This window comes from Eschrichtius robustus, chromosome 11, assembly GCF_028021215.1.
Source record: "Eschrichtius robustus isolate mEscRob2 chromosome 11, mEscRob2.pri, whole genome shotgun sequence".
NCBI classification, from domain to species: domain Eukaryota; kingdom Metazoa; phylum Chordata; class Mammalia; order Artiodactyla; family Eschrichtiidae; genus Eschrichtius; species Eschrichtius robustus.
Window position 1 is genome coordinate 86,389,593 of NC_090834.1, and position 14,067 is coordinate 86,403,659.

The following is a 14,067-nucleotide window of genomic DNA, read 5'->3' on the forward strand; positions in this document are numbered from 1 at the left end:
ACAAGTGTGCACCAAGGGAACAGTCGTCCTTGGGTGTCACAAGAGCTCTCCCAAAGAGCTTTATAATGCCCCTAGTTAAAGGTTTTCCCCCGGATTTTCTTGCATATAGATGCAAATCACAGATCAATTTCAGTGTGCCATTAGCCAACAAAAGCTTTCTACAGAATAATATCTTCCTGTGTAATCTAACATAAATTCCATCTTCAATTTTTTATATGAACCAAAAAAGGACAATATTCTAATGTGGAAAAGAGGAATTTACAGGTAGAGAATTCTAGGAAGGCTTTTGTATCATGGTGATTTGTATAGTCAGGGATGTGATGGTAAAAGAAAACCAGCCAAGGCTCTTTATCATTCTCTCTCTAATCATTCAAGGTAGCACTTCCCATCTCTTCTGAGCTCAGCTAATGATCGGATGATCAGCTTTTGTGACTGACCGTGAAGTCCAGGTAATGGATACCACCAGGGAGAGGTAAGTCTGAGGGTACTGAACTGAAGGGGGAAAAAATGGAGCAAGTTTCTGAACAAAGGTCAAGCAACCGAGCCCAAAACACTGGTGTGCGCTCAGGCGAATAACCCCAATTTGTAAACAACAGGGTATTCAGTGCCCTTTCATGCAAGACAAAGACCCAAAATAAAGACCCTGAACATGTTGGTTCTGCTTGAGAAACATCCCAATTGTCTGGAAAATAGGAAAAGGTAAGAATGCCTAAGATAAACCATCTGGACTTGCTCACAACGAGCACAGGAGAAGACCAAGGCTGTGTGTTACTTGCTCAGGGTCTAGGGCTTGGAAATACCCTAGACGCAGAACACACCCTCCACTGGATATCATGTCACTTCTTTTCAATGTGTAAACAAGAGGACAATTCCAGAGTCCAGTGTAGACAGATTTTCAAATAAAAGCATAATGAAGATTAAGATGCTATTAAGTAAGAGGTCAGGAGTTAATATTATACTAAAGCTGAGAACCTCCGGAATCCAGAAGTCAAGCTTGAAACTATAAATCTTTACAGATCAGCAAATGATTAATCTTTCCTAAACAACTTTAAAAATGTAATTGTCTAAATTAACTACAAGTAACTTGGAAGATGCTCATAGTCATAAATGAATAGTCAGTAAACTCACTCTTTCCATCATATTGCCAGTTTGAATTGGGCTATTAGGCCCCAGATCTTTTCCACTGATACAAACAGAGATCTCTCCAGTATCTTTACCATTTTCAAATATCTGAAAAATAAGCACATTCAAATTTAAAAATAAATACACGCACACATATACATACATATAAATACATATATAAACACAAGCAGTCCTGATTTTGCACAGTACACTGCTGACTGAAACTCATGCATATGGTTAACTGTGTAAAGCAAAGACGGCCTGTACACATGCAAGTAATTGGCAATGAAAAGCAACAGGACTAGAATAGTATAAAGGAAGTCCCTTGTTTCTCCTTTTGCTTTCAGTGTCCTTAACCTGACTGTCATTCCCTACAATCTTAAAATAGAAGGAAACACACACATTAAAGGAGGAATCACTGACTACACCGAATGCTTACATGGGGTAAGCATCAGGGAAAGGTCAGCTAGAAACCAATTAACTAGCTCATTTCATTCTTTTTGAAGAACATAAAGCCACTAATTATGTAAGGAATGTTTAATTTATATTTAAAATATATCAGTGTTCAGCTCATCTTTTGACTCACTGAAAGGAAATTCAACCTGACAAATTTATTGCATAAAGGTACACTGAAAGCCATCCATTTTAAGTGCATATAAGCAACAAGTTGCTGAGAACAGAGAGAAAATTCAGAACATTGCATTATGCAATGCTCATCTGGAAAAAGAAAATGCTAGCTAACGTTCTGGTCAAAGGTATGGAAATAAACCAGTCCCAAAGGAGGGCTCCACTAGAGTGAACACCATCCTCTGACCATGCTGAGGGCCCACCTGGGGTGTGTCATTCACCAGGCAAGAAAGAATGCAGGCCGATAGAGGCTTGATGAGTAATGTAAATCCTTGCTTTTTACTGTGTATTTTTCTCAAAAGTTCTTTTCTTTCCTTTCTGATAGACCTATCACATCAGAGTAGCCATTTTATTTCTTTCTAGTGCTATCTCCAGAGAAGATAATTTGGGAGAATATTTTATTTAAATATAAGAAAGAAAACCATCTGTTTTACTTTTGAGACAGTTTGAGAGTTATTTAATTAGTCCCAACCTGGTTTAGGAAATAATGTGCTTCAATAGCACTTCCTCAGGCTTTAGGCAAAAAAAAAAAAAAAAAGGTTTTAAAAAAGAGTAACAATGTTTAAGAATGGTGGGGTTTTCTCCACTTTGTGCTTCTCATCGTACTGACAGCCTAGTGGAGAGGGTACAGCTGTCAGCCTTGGGGCATTGATGCTCTACACTCTACAGTAGCTTTTGATAAAGGGGATTTTTTAAACCTCTTTTCTGAGAAAAGATACAATTCTGAGCAAGAAATCTCTCTACTTTAGCCAGGAACTTTGTAAACCCAACTGTTGCCTACAAACCTATGGGAAATAATGTGGGAGGAGAATCTTACTGTCCCAACAATCTCTTCAGGGCCCTCTTAAACAACAGAGCCATTTAGCAATTAGGTTCACAATTCTAGGTGGCACGCATTCTGCAAGGTTAGTGTTGACAAAGGCTCAGTTTGGAGAACTTATTGATGTTCCTTTGTCAAGACTTGTTAGATGTGGAACTGGAGTGCAGCAAATTATATTCTAGAAAATAGCTGTGTGAGTGCTGTCAAACTGAGAAAGCAGATAGGACCTGGACAACACCTAAGACCTTCATTAGCTTACTGCTTTCTTCACTACTGTTAATAAGCCTTCCCCTCTATGTCCAGAAAAGAGTGTTCCCAAGGAAAAAAAAAAAAGGCTCTGGCCTCTAAAAGCCCTATGAGGGCATAAAGAAAAAAGAGGTGCTTTATTGTTTAAGTAAAAGTTTAGGTGTTTAAGTGAAAGAAATCTGCCCTCCACTAGTCATTCATATAATGGTTTTTTTTTTTCTGTATTTCTACAAAAGTAAAAATTCCCCAAGCTGAAATTCTATGACATTCTGCTTTTCTTAAGGCTCAGCTCCTATTTTTAAGGTCTCTATCACTATGACCATTTTTTTCTAAGTATTCTATTTTTTTCTTCCTTTGCATGAGAAGTATTTTTATTTCTATTGTCCAATGTCTAAACAAAGATAGCTCTCTAAACAGAGTTTATATAGGAAAATAAAAAATAGTCTACCTTTATTTTCCTGCTGCCTAATCCTTGGCTTAAGAAAAACCAACTGCTTCCTAGTGGCTATCTGCATGCCGTCACCTACTTATAGTTCTAAAACTAAATTCTCACTCTTGAAGTAGGGTGATACAAAAAGCCAGCTAAGGCTAGTCTTGAGTCCCTAGCTGAGGAGTAATGCAATAGAATCTAAAAAAAATGGGGGGGGGGGGATCCAGATCCTTTCGAAAAACATTGTAGCTAATGACTATTGAAAAAAATACCTATAAATAGGAATTTACTTCTATGCCCTTAGTTACACAAAGTACAGAGTTTCTAGGAGGAGTTTCCCATGAACTGCAGTCTTTTTACTTTCCTTCATGTCAACAATGACTTTTCTTCAGCAGAATTCAATTAGGTTAACACCAATGTTTCACTTTAATGTTGTTAATCAATTCTTCATTCAACAAATATTTATTGAGTGCCTACTATGTGCCATCCACTCCTCAAGTGCTTAAGATACACCAGTGAACTAAGATTCCTGACAGAACAAGTAAGTAAATCATATAGCAAGGTCAGGATACATCCAGGTCTGTGAGGTCTGAAGTTTATACAACTTGGTGGGCCTTCTTTAACAAAAAAAATGCAAAATTACAAATGGAAAACTAGATACAAAATATTTATTTAAAATGAGAAATTACAACAATTTACACATATTAAAAAGCTCACACATAGCAAAAAACATGACAAAATCCAGAAAAAGTCACAAAATATTTTCATTAATTTACTATCCAATGCACATTTTTTGGCTGAATTGTCTTCAATAACCTCTTCATTTGGTAATCTTGTAACATTTTCTATAAGGAGAATAGGAATATAATTCCATCTTCCCTCTTGCATGGTTAATCAAAAAATTTCTGTTATTGATCAGAAAAATTTCTCTCAACTACACAACCTGGTTGGTCATTTCATAAAAATTTTTAGGATTGATGTCAACTTTGGGAAAAGCTTGATAGATTACTTTAAAATATGAGCTGTAAAATGTGGAAGGATTTTCTGCAAGTTACTTGACTTTGTTAATTTCACACTACGTTTTTCCTCCACCACCCATATACTTTTGGTGACAGGTACTCTAGCCCACAGTCAAAAAGCAATACACTCTATGGCCAGCAGGTAGTAGCCATCTTCCTAGAAGCTCTTCCCATACCAGGGTGGCTTAGCCCTAACTGAACTACGATACAGGGAAATGACTGCAAACCAGTAACTACATCCCACTATGCTCAAACTAAATGTATCCTCAACTCAACTTCCCCTTAGCCAGACCTCAAAAATGCCTGCAACCACTTCAGCTCCAGCTGGTGCAAGGGAAAACTTGACAGAGAGGAAGTTGGAGTGGAAACAGACAATGGTCTCAGTCAGTTGTAGTTAAAATATATTATATTTGCAAATTTTACAGAAACATGTGGCCCTGTGAACACATTGCTAGGGCCTCTCCCAGGGTTTTGGAAGGGGCCTAAGCAGGAAAGGGGCCTTGAAGCTTAGGTACATTGGCATCATGGTAAATGCACCTTGGAGGAAGTTAGAAGGTGGTCCAAGTGCCATGTAAAGAGGAAAAAATATAGCAAGGAAGGGATATAGGGCCTAGGATCAACGAGTGGGATGGGTGGTGGTCGCCATATGAAGCAGGTGATCAGAAAAGGCTTTCAAGAGAGGAAAGATTTGAGTAAAGACTTGGCGGTGAGAGAGTTAGCCAAGCAGATAGCTGGCAGAAGAGCACTGGAGGCAGAGGGAGAGGCTAGAGCAAAGAAACTAAGGCAGGAACGTGCCCAGTATGTTCCAGGAACTACAAGCAGGCTGGTGTGACAGGAGCAGAGTGAGAGAGAAGAAGGGTAAGTAACGTGAAATCAGAGTGTTCAGGGGTGGGCAGCAAACTGGGGGATCCTTGGAGGGATTGGAACAGAGCAGTAACAGCATCTGACTTAAAAGGAGCATCGGGGCTGCTGGGTGGAGAGTAGACTCCAGGGAGCAAAAGTTATCCGAAGGGTGAATGACTGCGGCTCAGAACAGAGTATTAACAATGGACTTGGTTATAAATGGTCAATTTCTGTTGTTCATTCCAGAGTAATTTGTTCATTAGTGGGGTTGGGAAATAAAATTTGTAGCTAGGCTAATATTTCTGGACCGTGATGTCTGCATCTATGGATGCAAATAAATCAACCTAAGTATAACTCCGTATGTAGTTCTTGTGAAGGCACAAAAATGTTAACAAACTACCAAAAGAACTGTATTTACTGTGAAGATTTTATAGAGGCAGTGACCAAAACGTAAACCATGCGGGGGGAAGATGACTTAAATAGGATGTTGTTCTTTGACCAGTTTGCCTGGCATCATTTATGACACCTATTTAAGGACTTGTATAAGGCGTAGTTCAGTGCCATTATTGGCCTTTAATGCTATAGGTCTGGTTAAGAGCTAGCTGTCGGGGACCAGCAGGTTCCCAAACTCTCCGTAACAGCTGGACAGACCACCCAGGAAGCTCTTCTGTGCGTGAGTGGAAGGCCAAACACCTAAGCTTCAAAATGCCTCAGGAGGCAATGCTGTCAAGAGGCAGTAACAGGAAAATGACACCGCAGTGTGCTGCCAAAAGTTGGGAGGCTGTACAGTAACAGGATTTACTACTAGAGGTCTGGTGAAGGAAAGGAATATAAAATAGCCCCACAAAACCATCTGGCATACTTCAGGTAAAATAATTAAATATGTTGGGAAAAGGTTAACTTACATGTTGTCTTGGATTAGGGTCCCCAGGAAACAGACTCTGAGACCAATATTTAGCTGTGGGAAGTTTCCGGCGGAGCGTTCTCAGGTACAACACAGGTGAGGGGAGTGAGGAAACAGGAGTGGGCAGAGGGAGAAGGTAAACTGTGATGCAGTTGCAACACAGGCCTCCACTGGGAGCTCTAGACCTGGGATGGCCCCTCAGAGTTGTCCAGACTTGAGGCCAGGGAGTATGGCTTTGCACTGCCCACCAATCAAATACTGGATGCAGATTGCCCTCAGGATGGGGGCCTAATCTTGGGAGAAGCAGCAACTTCACACCAAGGGCAATTGTCCGAGAAGAATGTAGGTGTGGCAGCTGGAGGTGGCGGGTCACCTCTCAGTCCCGAAGAGGGAATCCAGGTAGTGTGGCACGGCATCCACTACACACACGCACAGTGATTCGTAGTGTAGGGTGCGCACACCTTTAAATCACTCAATACTCAAAGCAACTGGATTTTATAGGTGAGTCTCGGAGAGGTTAAGTGACTTGCCTAGTGCAACTCTACTCATAAGGGGCAGCGAGATCTTTAGAAATCAAGTCCTCTGATTTTTTTCCAGCTTTACTGAGATATAATTATCATATAACATGTACGTTTGTGCACAACGTGTTGATTTGATACACTTACATATTTCTAAATGATTACCAGGGTTAGCTAACACCTCCATCACATCACATAATTACCGTTTCTTTTTGTGGTAAGAACATTTAAGATCTACCCTCTTTAAAACTTTCAAGTAAATAATACATATTAGTAACTAAATCACAGTCCTCAGCATTGTATCCCCAGAACTTATTCAACCTCTGACTGAAAGTTCATACCCTTGGACCAATATCTCCCCATTCCCACCTCCAGCCCCACCTCAGCCCCTAGTACCCACCATCCTAGTCTCTGTTTCTACAAGGTCGGCTTTCTTAGACTCCACATATAAGTGATATCATACGGTATTTGTCCTTCTCTGTCTGACTTATTTCACTTAGCATAATGCCCTACGATGTTTTAAATTACAAACATCAAAATTTACTCTTATATCTAACAATATGAAACTATGAAAATTTTTAAAGGTACAGAAAAGTAATTTATAGAAGTTTTTTACCTAAGTCAAAGAACATGAAAATTAAAATGGAATATTTTTCTTATGTGAGAAGCTAATTAGCCATGAAAAAAATCTATCCAATCAGAATTCAAAGTAACCTTTAGAGACAGAAAATTAACTCTAAGTGAATTAACATTATATGTACATTAAATCAGATAAATGTGCTATTACTTTTTTTATAGTTACAGACTTGTAAGATAGTTTATAGAATGTCCACATTTTCTATATCTTCTCAAGTGTGTAATATACTATAAATCAAACTGTAAACATGTCTAATTTTAATATTCAGATAAGAAGATAATCACAAAGCAAATATTAAAATTATGAGATTCAGGCAATGAAAAGTTAATAATGAATTAGTATGTTTATACTGCATATAGGAAAATGTGTTTTAATGCCTAACAGAGATATCTTTAAACTGTACTTAACAGGTAAGGAGACAGTACATTTGTCCCAAGAAATGAAAATGCACTTATGTGAAGACAAGTTATTTCACTGTTCAACTTCACCAGTCTAAATGGGACCTGAATCAAAAATCAAGTAACATTGTTTTAAAGCCCAGAAAAGGTATATTTAAGAAAATAATTTATTTTAAAAGAGACATTTTAGATTTCCTCTGTAAGTTGCAGCACAGCCCACCATTTAGAAGATATAAAGTGGGTGACTGCCTATGGTGTAGGATTTTAGGGGTGGGCTAAAAGACTCTGACCCCAAAATACCACTCCCATCAACTTGCCAATACTAGTTGAAATTCCAGTTGGAGGGGTACTCTTTTGTCACAATTGAAATACCACAGCTCTATGAGAGAAGATAATATTCGGCCTTATTGGTTATTGATCTTTGAGGCTAGGATTTTCAATCTTGGCTTTCTGGAATTCCTCAGAGGGCCTGGGGTAGGGCTGGTGGATAGGGGAGTGAGAGTGGGGAGCTGTGGTCCCAAGTGGGAGATCAAACCTGATGAGTGAGTCTGTGGGGAAAGCCACCAACCTGGCTTCAAAAGGGGTACATCCTACTTTCATTTACTTTACATAGGGCATTCCAAGAAAGAACTTTGATCCAAGAAAAAAAAAGTTTTGATACTGTCTTAGCTTGAAAGGAAGTATGGTATGCCTTCTTCCTGAAGTAAGGATGGTACCTGACAGCCTGAATTGGGGGTTGGAGTTGGGTATGGAGGAAAGGCCACGGGGGCCAAGGATGGAGAGGTCGGCAAGACCCTCATCAGCTTCACAGCCACCCTGGGAGTGGGCCTGTGTTCTTTTCCTTTAAGCATTTAAAGTCACATTTCACTGCTTTTGTCATAATTTTTTTAAAGGGCTTCTCCCCAACCCAATTTTTGACAAAGTAAAATTTCTAAAACAAGGTGCATGATGCTGCAAAAAATAATCTCTTTGTATCCAATTACAATTCTCGCTAAATTCATTACATGAAAATGTTTAAAATTATATAGAAGATAGTGGCAAGGTAAATGTGTTTGCTTGATGTTCTAAGCCAAGTAATTTCTTTTTCTTTTTTTAATTTTTAATTTATTTATTTTTTTTGGCTGCGTTGGGTCTTCGTTGCGGTGCGCGGGCTTCTCATTGCGTTGGCTTCTCTTGTTGCGGAGCACGGGCTCTAGGCACGTGGGCTTCAGTAGGTGTGGCACGCAGTCTCAGTAGTTGTGGCTCGCGGGCTCTATGAGCGCAGGCTCAGCAGTTGTGGCACGTGGGCTTAGTTGCTCCGCGGCATGTGGGATCTTCCCAGACCAGGGCTCGAACCCATGTCCCTTGCATTGGCAGGCGGATTCTTAACCACTGCGCCACCAGGGAAGTCCCCAAGTAATTTCAATAAGCCCTTTATAAATGAGAATATTTCAAGAAGTGGAACAAAGATTTGTCACTTTGTCTAAATTAATTTAGTGCCTAAAATTATATTTAATTGGGATTAAAATATCAATATCAGGTATGTGGGTCCTGTCAGTAGCTGAGCATTATATGATGTATTATATACCAGATTTTGGTAACTAAAGGTTTTTAAAAGTTCCTGGGCTCAATATATTTCTTCTCAAGGAAAGTAAGGGCTTTTTTGATGAAAAAAGCATAGCCACATCCCGCCAATTCTATTTTACTAGGGAAAAGAATACTATACGATTAAATATGAGCCAAATCATCAGACTTCCCCAATTCTTAGCCTCAGAGATCATATTCTCATCTTTCAATAGAGTATATGTTTTTAATGCTATTCGGTTTCCTTTTTATATATCAAATATGCCTGGAAAGGTAATTTTTTCCCCTAATATGAATAGATACTCTGAGTAACTAAAACCTATGCAAAAGTTTACCGCCTAGAGCAATACATTTTTATTTTTTTAAAAATCCATTTTTTATCATAAAACATTATCAACACTGTAGGTAGAATCTGAAGTAGGAATAGATGCATCACTTCATTTGCACTTACTAGAAAATCTGCATTCACTTCTATGTTCAAATGATGAGTTAATGCTTGATAATATTCATGATAATATTCAATATTCATTCATTTCTATGTTCAAATGATGAGTTAATGCTTGATAATATTCATGATAATATTCAATATTCATTCATTTCTATGTTCAAATGATGAGTTAATGCTTGATAATATTCATGGTGAGCCAAGCTAACATAGATGTCAGTGGGTAATCCAGGGGACAGGAGCATATGCAAGAAGAGAATCTCAGTGACTTGAGCATCTCAAACACTCTGTGAAAAAGCTAATTGAGAGGTAAAGACAAATTAACTGCTATGGAGGAGGACAGTCTCCCTGAGAGAGAGAGTGTGCCTGCAGCAGTAAGGTTCAGTGATTGCATTTAGTCTGCATAACTGCTAGGACAGTAATCCAGCTCTGGCCTGTGGACTTTCCCCGCTGACTGCCCACCTGGCAATTCCCTGGGCACCTTCAAGACTGTCAGGACTGCACAGGAAAAGCCTGTCTCATTACAACGGCTATGCATGGGAGATTATGCCCCACCCAACCAATTGCTCTTCCCGGATTTTAATACAGACACAGTTTTTCAGTTTTTCTCTTCATTGGGTCTAGGAAGGGAATAGTGTATCTTCCTGCACATAGAGATTTACACCTGGCTGCAGATGCCTGTCAGGAAATAGGGTGGGGTGAATACACTGGCATTCCCCCACCCCCAACAGGCCACCAAAAAAATGAAAAAAGAAAGAAAAGAAAAGAAGGCAAGATGGAAAAGAGCACTGGAGAGAAGGGCAGGTGAGATACTTCAGTGCGTACTGCTAACAGCTATCCCATGAGATGTTAGCAGGCATTCATGGGATCCAAAGTTTACTTGCCTTTAAAATGGACAGTCCAGCATTTGCGTTGGTGAAATCTACACATGAAAACTGATTAGCTCCATCGCATTTTGTCCAACATTTAATATATGATCTTGAAGTCACAACAATAACATTGACTATTCCAGTTTTACTACTCTAGAAACAATTCCTTTGAAAATGAAGTTTTAAGTTGGTATGTTTTACTACTTGTACTTAGAGCATATCCTAAATTTGTTGTCCCACTGTTTACTCAAATAATGTAGGTGAAATAACAGAGCAGCTCAGAGATGGTAAATACATATATGGGAAAAGTGGTTAAACAGAAAGACAAGGACCAAGGAATGTACAATGGAAATAAGAACACAATATGCACGCAGAACAGTGATGACACCATACCCCCCCCCAAAAAAAATCTCGCCACTTGACCTCAGTTGTCTCCTTTTATTCATTTAATTGTTCCATAGACTCCTAAATATTTAAATAAACTTCCTATTAAATTTTATATATGGTTAGAAAATTTTACATATGGATATGTATGGTTAGAAAATTTTAAAACTTTTAAAAAATGATCACAAAATAGAATACAAATCTCAAATGGTTTCATGGTGTCGTTGTGCCTTTGGTAGAGCAAATTCAAGTCTCCAAAGTATAGGAAAGGCCAGGGAGGTATTACAGATGAAAATTAGCATCTTTTCTGTTATCAACGAAATTAGCCCATTTTCTAAATATAAACAAGCCTGTAAACTAAAATGAAACTGTAGTAAAAAGCTGAGAAGACCTACGCATTAGTTTTATTGTCTTCAAAAGGAGGTGTCATATTGTTCAGATTAAATAATCACAGACTTGGGCCAAGAAGGTGTTGCAGGCTTCTCTGCCTCTTCCCACTGTACCAAGCACAATGCCTTGTAGACATATGTATTTAATAATGTATGGGTTTATTGGACTATTCACTTAAATTTTTCTTTTATTCTGTAATTGGAAGAATAAAAATTGTTAGATACATACTACCTAGAGGATGAACTAGAGGCTGGACAAAGACATTCTTTAAAAGTAAATCTCTGAATTATCCCTTTTTAAAAACTTAAATTTCTATATGCTAGGAGAGAACACTATAACCAAGCAATATAAAAACAGAAATGCTAAAAAAATCTCCAAATCACGGCTCTCTGAATCTTGTTTTTATCCAGCTTACTAAATTCCACCATATTTCCCTTGCTCACAGCCAGAGTGGATTCATGTAAAGTTAGTGAAGATTAAGCTTCCGGACCCTTAACTTGCTCTAGCTCCTGAGAGTGAGGGCTGAAAGTTGAGAGTGCTGGAAGCTATAAAGCATCAATAGGTGGGGAGGGGAAGCCAGGTAGTAATCAGAGTATTTCTATGTAAGAATGTCTGATAAGCTGCCTTAAAACATCGCAGAAGAAAGAATCTGAATCTCCAAGTCTCCATTAATTTGTTGTGATTTATTTTCTCATTCTAAATAAATAGTCACTTTCAGGCCTAATTTTAAAGAGGCTCCTCTCCCCCAAATTTTACAAGCTCTAGGTCCCAGAGTAACTGGATCTGCCTCTACTGGCAGCAACTGGAAGATAACCCACAAAGCATCATTGACCAATTGTGTGTGAAAAGCACTACTAATTCCGGTAAAAGGACTTCCCTGTACCCATCTTCCACTCATTACCCCGTGCTTTCTCCCACCGACTCACACATCCCACACTCTTGCTCATCAATTCCCCGTCAGGTCACCCACCTTCCTACTAGTTTTTCCACCCACCATCCCCTACAGATTTGCTAATACCCTTTCCTATCAATCCTTTCTTTCCTGCTCTCCCAGGGAAACGCCAACATTTCTGACAGCATCTCCATGGGGATGAAGAGGAGGAGGAGTTGCAGGGAAAGAACAGGACTGGGAAGGCAGAAGTCACTGAGCCATGGCTGTAGCAGATGTTCTCATAAGGCTGAGGGTGATGGCAGTGACAGGCGATATGGGGTAAGAGAAGGTTTGGAATAGTAAGAAATTGCTCCAAAAGCTTGTGACCTGAAGGGCTTGGTCAATTATGCCGCACATTGAGTGTGACCACTAAAGGTAAAAACAATAAGAAATCTCATCAACCTAAAAGGTGCTGTGATGTGATGGAAAGAGAATGTACCAGAATACAAAAAAGTGTATGCTGTGGTTGTGACTACGTATGAGTGCATATGGAAATGATATGCAAGGGTGAGAATGGTTATATAAGGAATAATGTGATTACGGGTGATATAACTTTTTCCTAAAATTCTTCTAATGTTGTTATGTTGTGTTTTCAATTTTTTTTTTTTTTAAACAAGAAACTTTCCCATGGCAGGATGGACATTGAAACTATTCTCAGTCTTTTGTCTTATGTGTCTATTTAAACTGGGTACTGTATTACGCAAAAATGGAACTGAGGCAGTATGGAACACAGAGCATGTCCTTTTAAGAGGTGATCTTCTAATATTAAGACCGAACCAAAAGCTGCTATTTTAAAATTATCAATGAGGGCCTTCCCGGGCGGTCCAGTGGTAAAGAATCCACCTTCCAATGCAGGGGACACGGGTTCGATCCCTGGTTAGGGAACTAAGATCCCACATGCCGCAGGGCAACTAAGCCTGCGCGCCACAACTACTGAGTTCGCGTACCTCAACAAGACAGCCCGTGCGCCACAGCTACAGAGCCCGCGCGCCCTGGAGCCCGCGGGCCACAACTAGAGAGAGAAAACCCACATGCCACAACTAGAAAGAAGCCCACGCACCGCAACAAAGAACCCGCGCGCCGCAAAGAAAGATCCTGCATGCCTCAACGAAGATCCCACTTGCAGCAACTAAGACCCGATGCAGCCAAATAAATACATAAATAAAAGGGAAAATAAATTTTAAAAAAGAGATAAAATAAAATTATCAATGAAAGATATGATGAGGATGAGAAGCTCAGTGAAGAAGTAAAGGCAAACACACATAATATGAAAAAGCACCCCAGGGGATTTTTGAATCACACCCTGCCTACAGCCCCTAGTTGAACACCTAGAAGCTCTAGAAGATGATGATGAGTACAATATATTATGTTTGGTTCTTGAAGCTGAGTCCTGGGCTCACATATGTATTCAACGGTGATACAAATCATCAAATAGAGAAAAGCAGAAAGATAATCATTCCAATTCACTGTTTTATCAAAATGAATAGAAAAGGGGAAAAATAAGTTTTACTGGAGCCATGCCTTTCAGTTATAAATGGAAAATGGATTGATTGATTGATTGATTGATTGATTGATATATCATCTAACACTCTGCATAGCACATGCTACAAGGTGGGATAAAGTTGTTCATAGCTACAAAAGTCACGGCCCTTGCCCACAGTGACTCAGAGGTAACTGGGCTAGAGATAGTGTTCCAAAAAAGGGCAGCTCATTCACACTCCATGGAAACAGAGTTTGCCCAGGCTACTGATATGAACTGATTCTGGAATTAACAGAGGATGGTATGCTGCTGTGACCTAGGCTCAATATCTCTCCAGTTGGAATTAGCAAGTTCTCCTCATCTAGAGAGTATGGAAAAACTCCTCAATTCTAAGAGATCTGCAATTCTGAATACTTAGGGTATACTTTGCTAAACCAGTTT

General features: G+C 39.3%; 1 protein-coding gene across 5 annotated transcripts in view; it reads right to left on the reverse strand.

The window, feature by feature from the left end:
* DCDC1 (doublecortin domain containing 1) overlaps window positions 1–14,067 on the reverse strand; it is a 476,122-nt gene that overhangs the window by 234,482 nt on the left and 227,573 nt on the right. For all 5 annotated transcript variants that reach the window (XM_068555102.1, XM_068555097.1, XM_068555098.1 and 2 more), the window contains one exon: window positions 1,129–1,230. In XM_068555102.1, coding sequence (XP_068411203.1) covers window positions 1,129–1,230 — 102 coding nt within the window. The remainder of the gene's footprint in view (window positions 1–1,128; window positions 1,231–14,067) is intronic.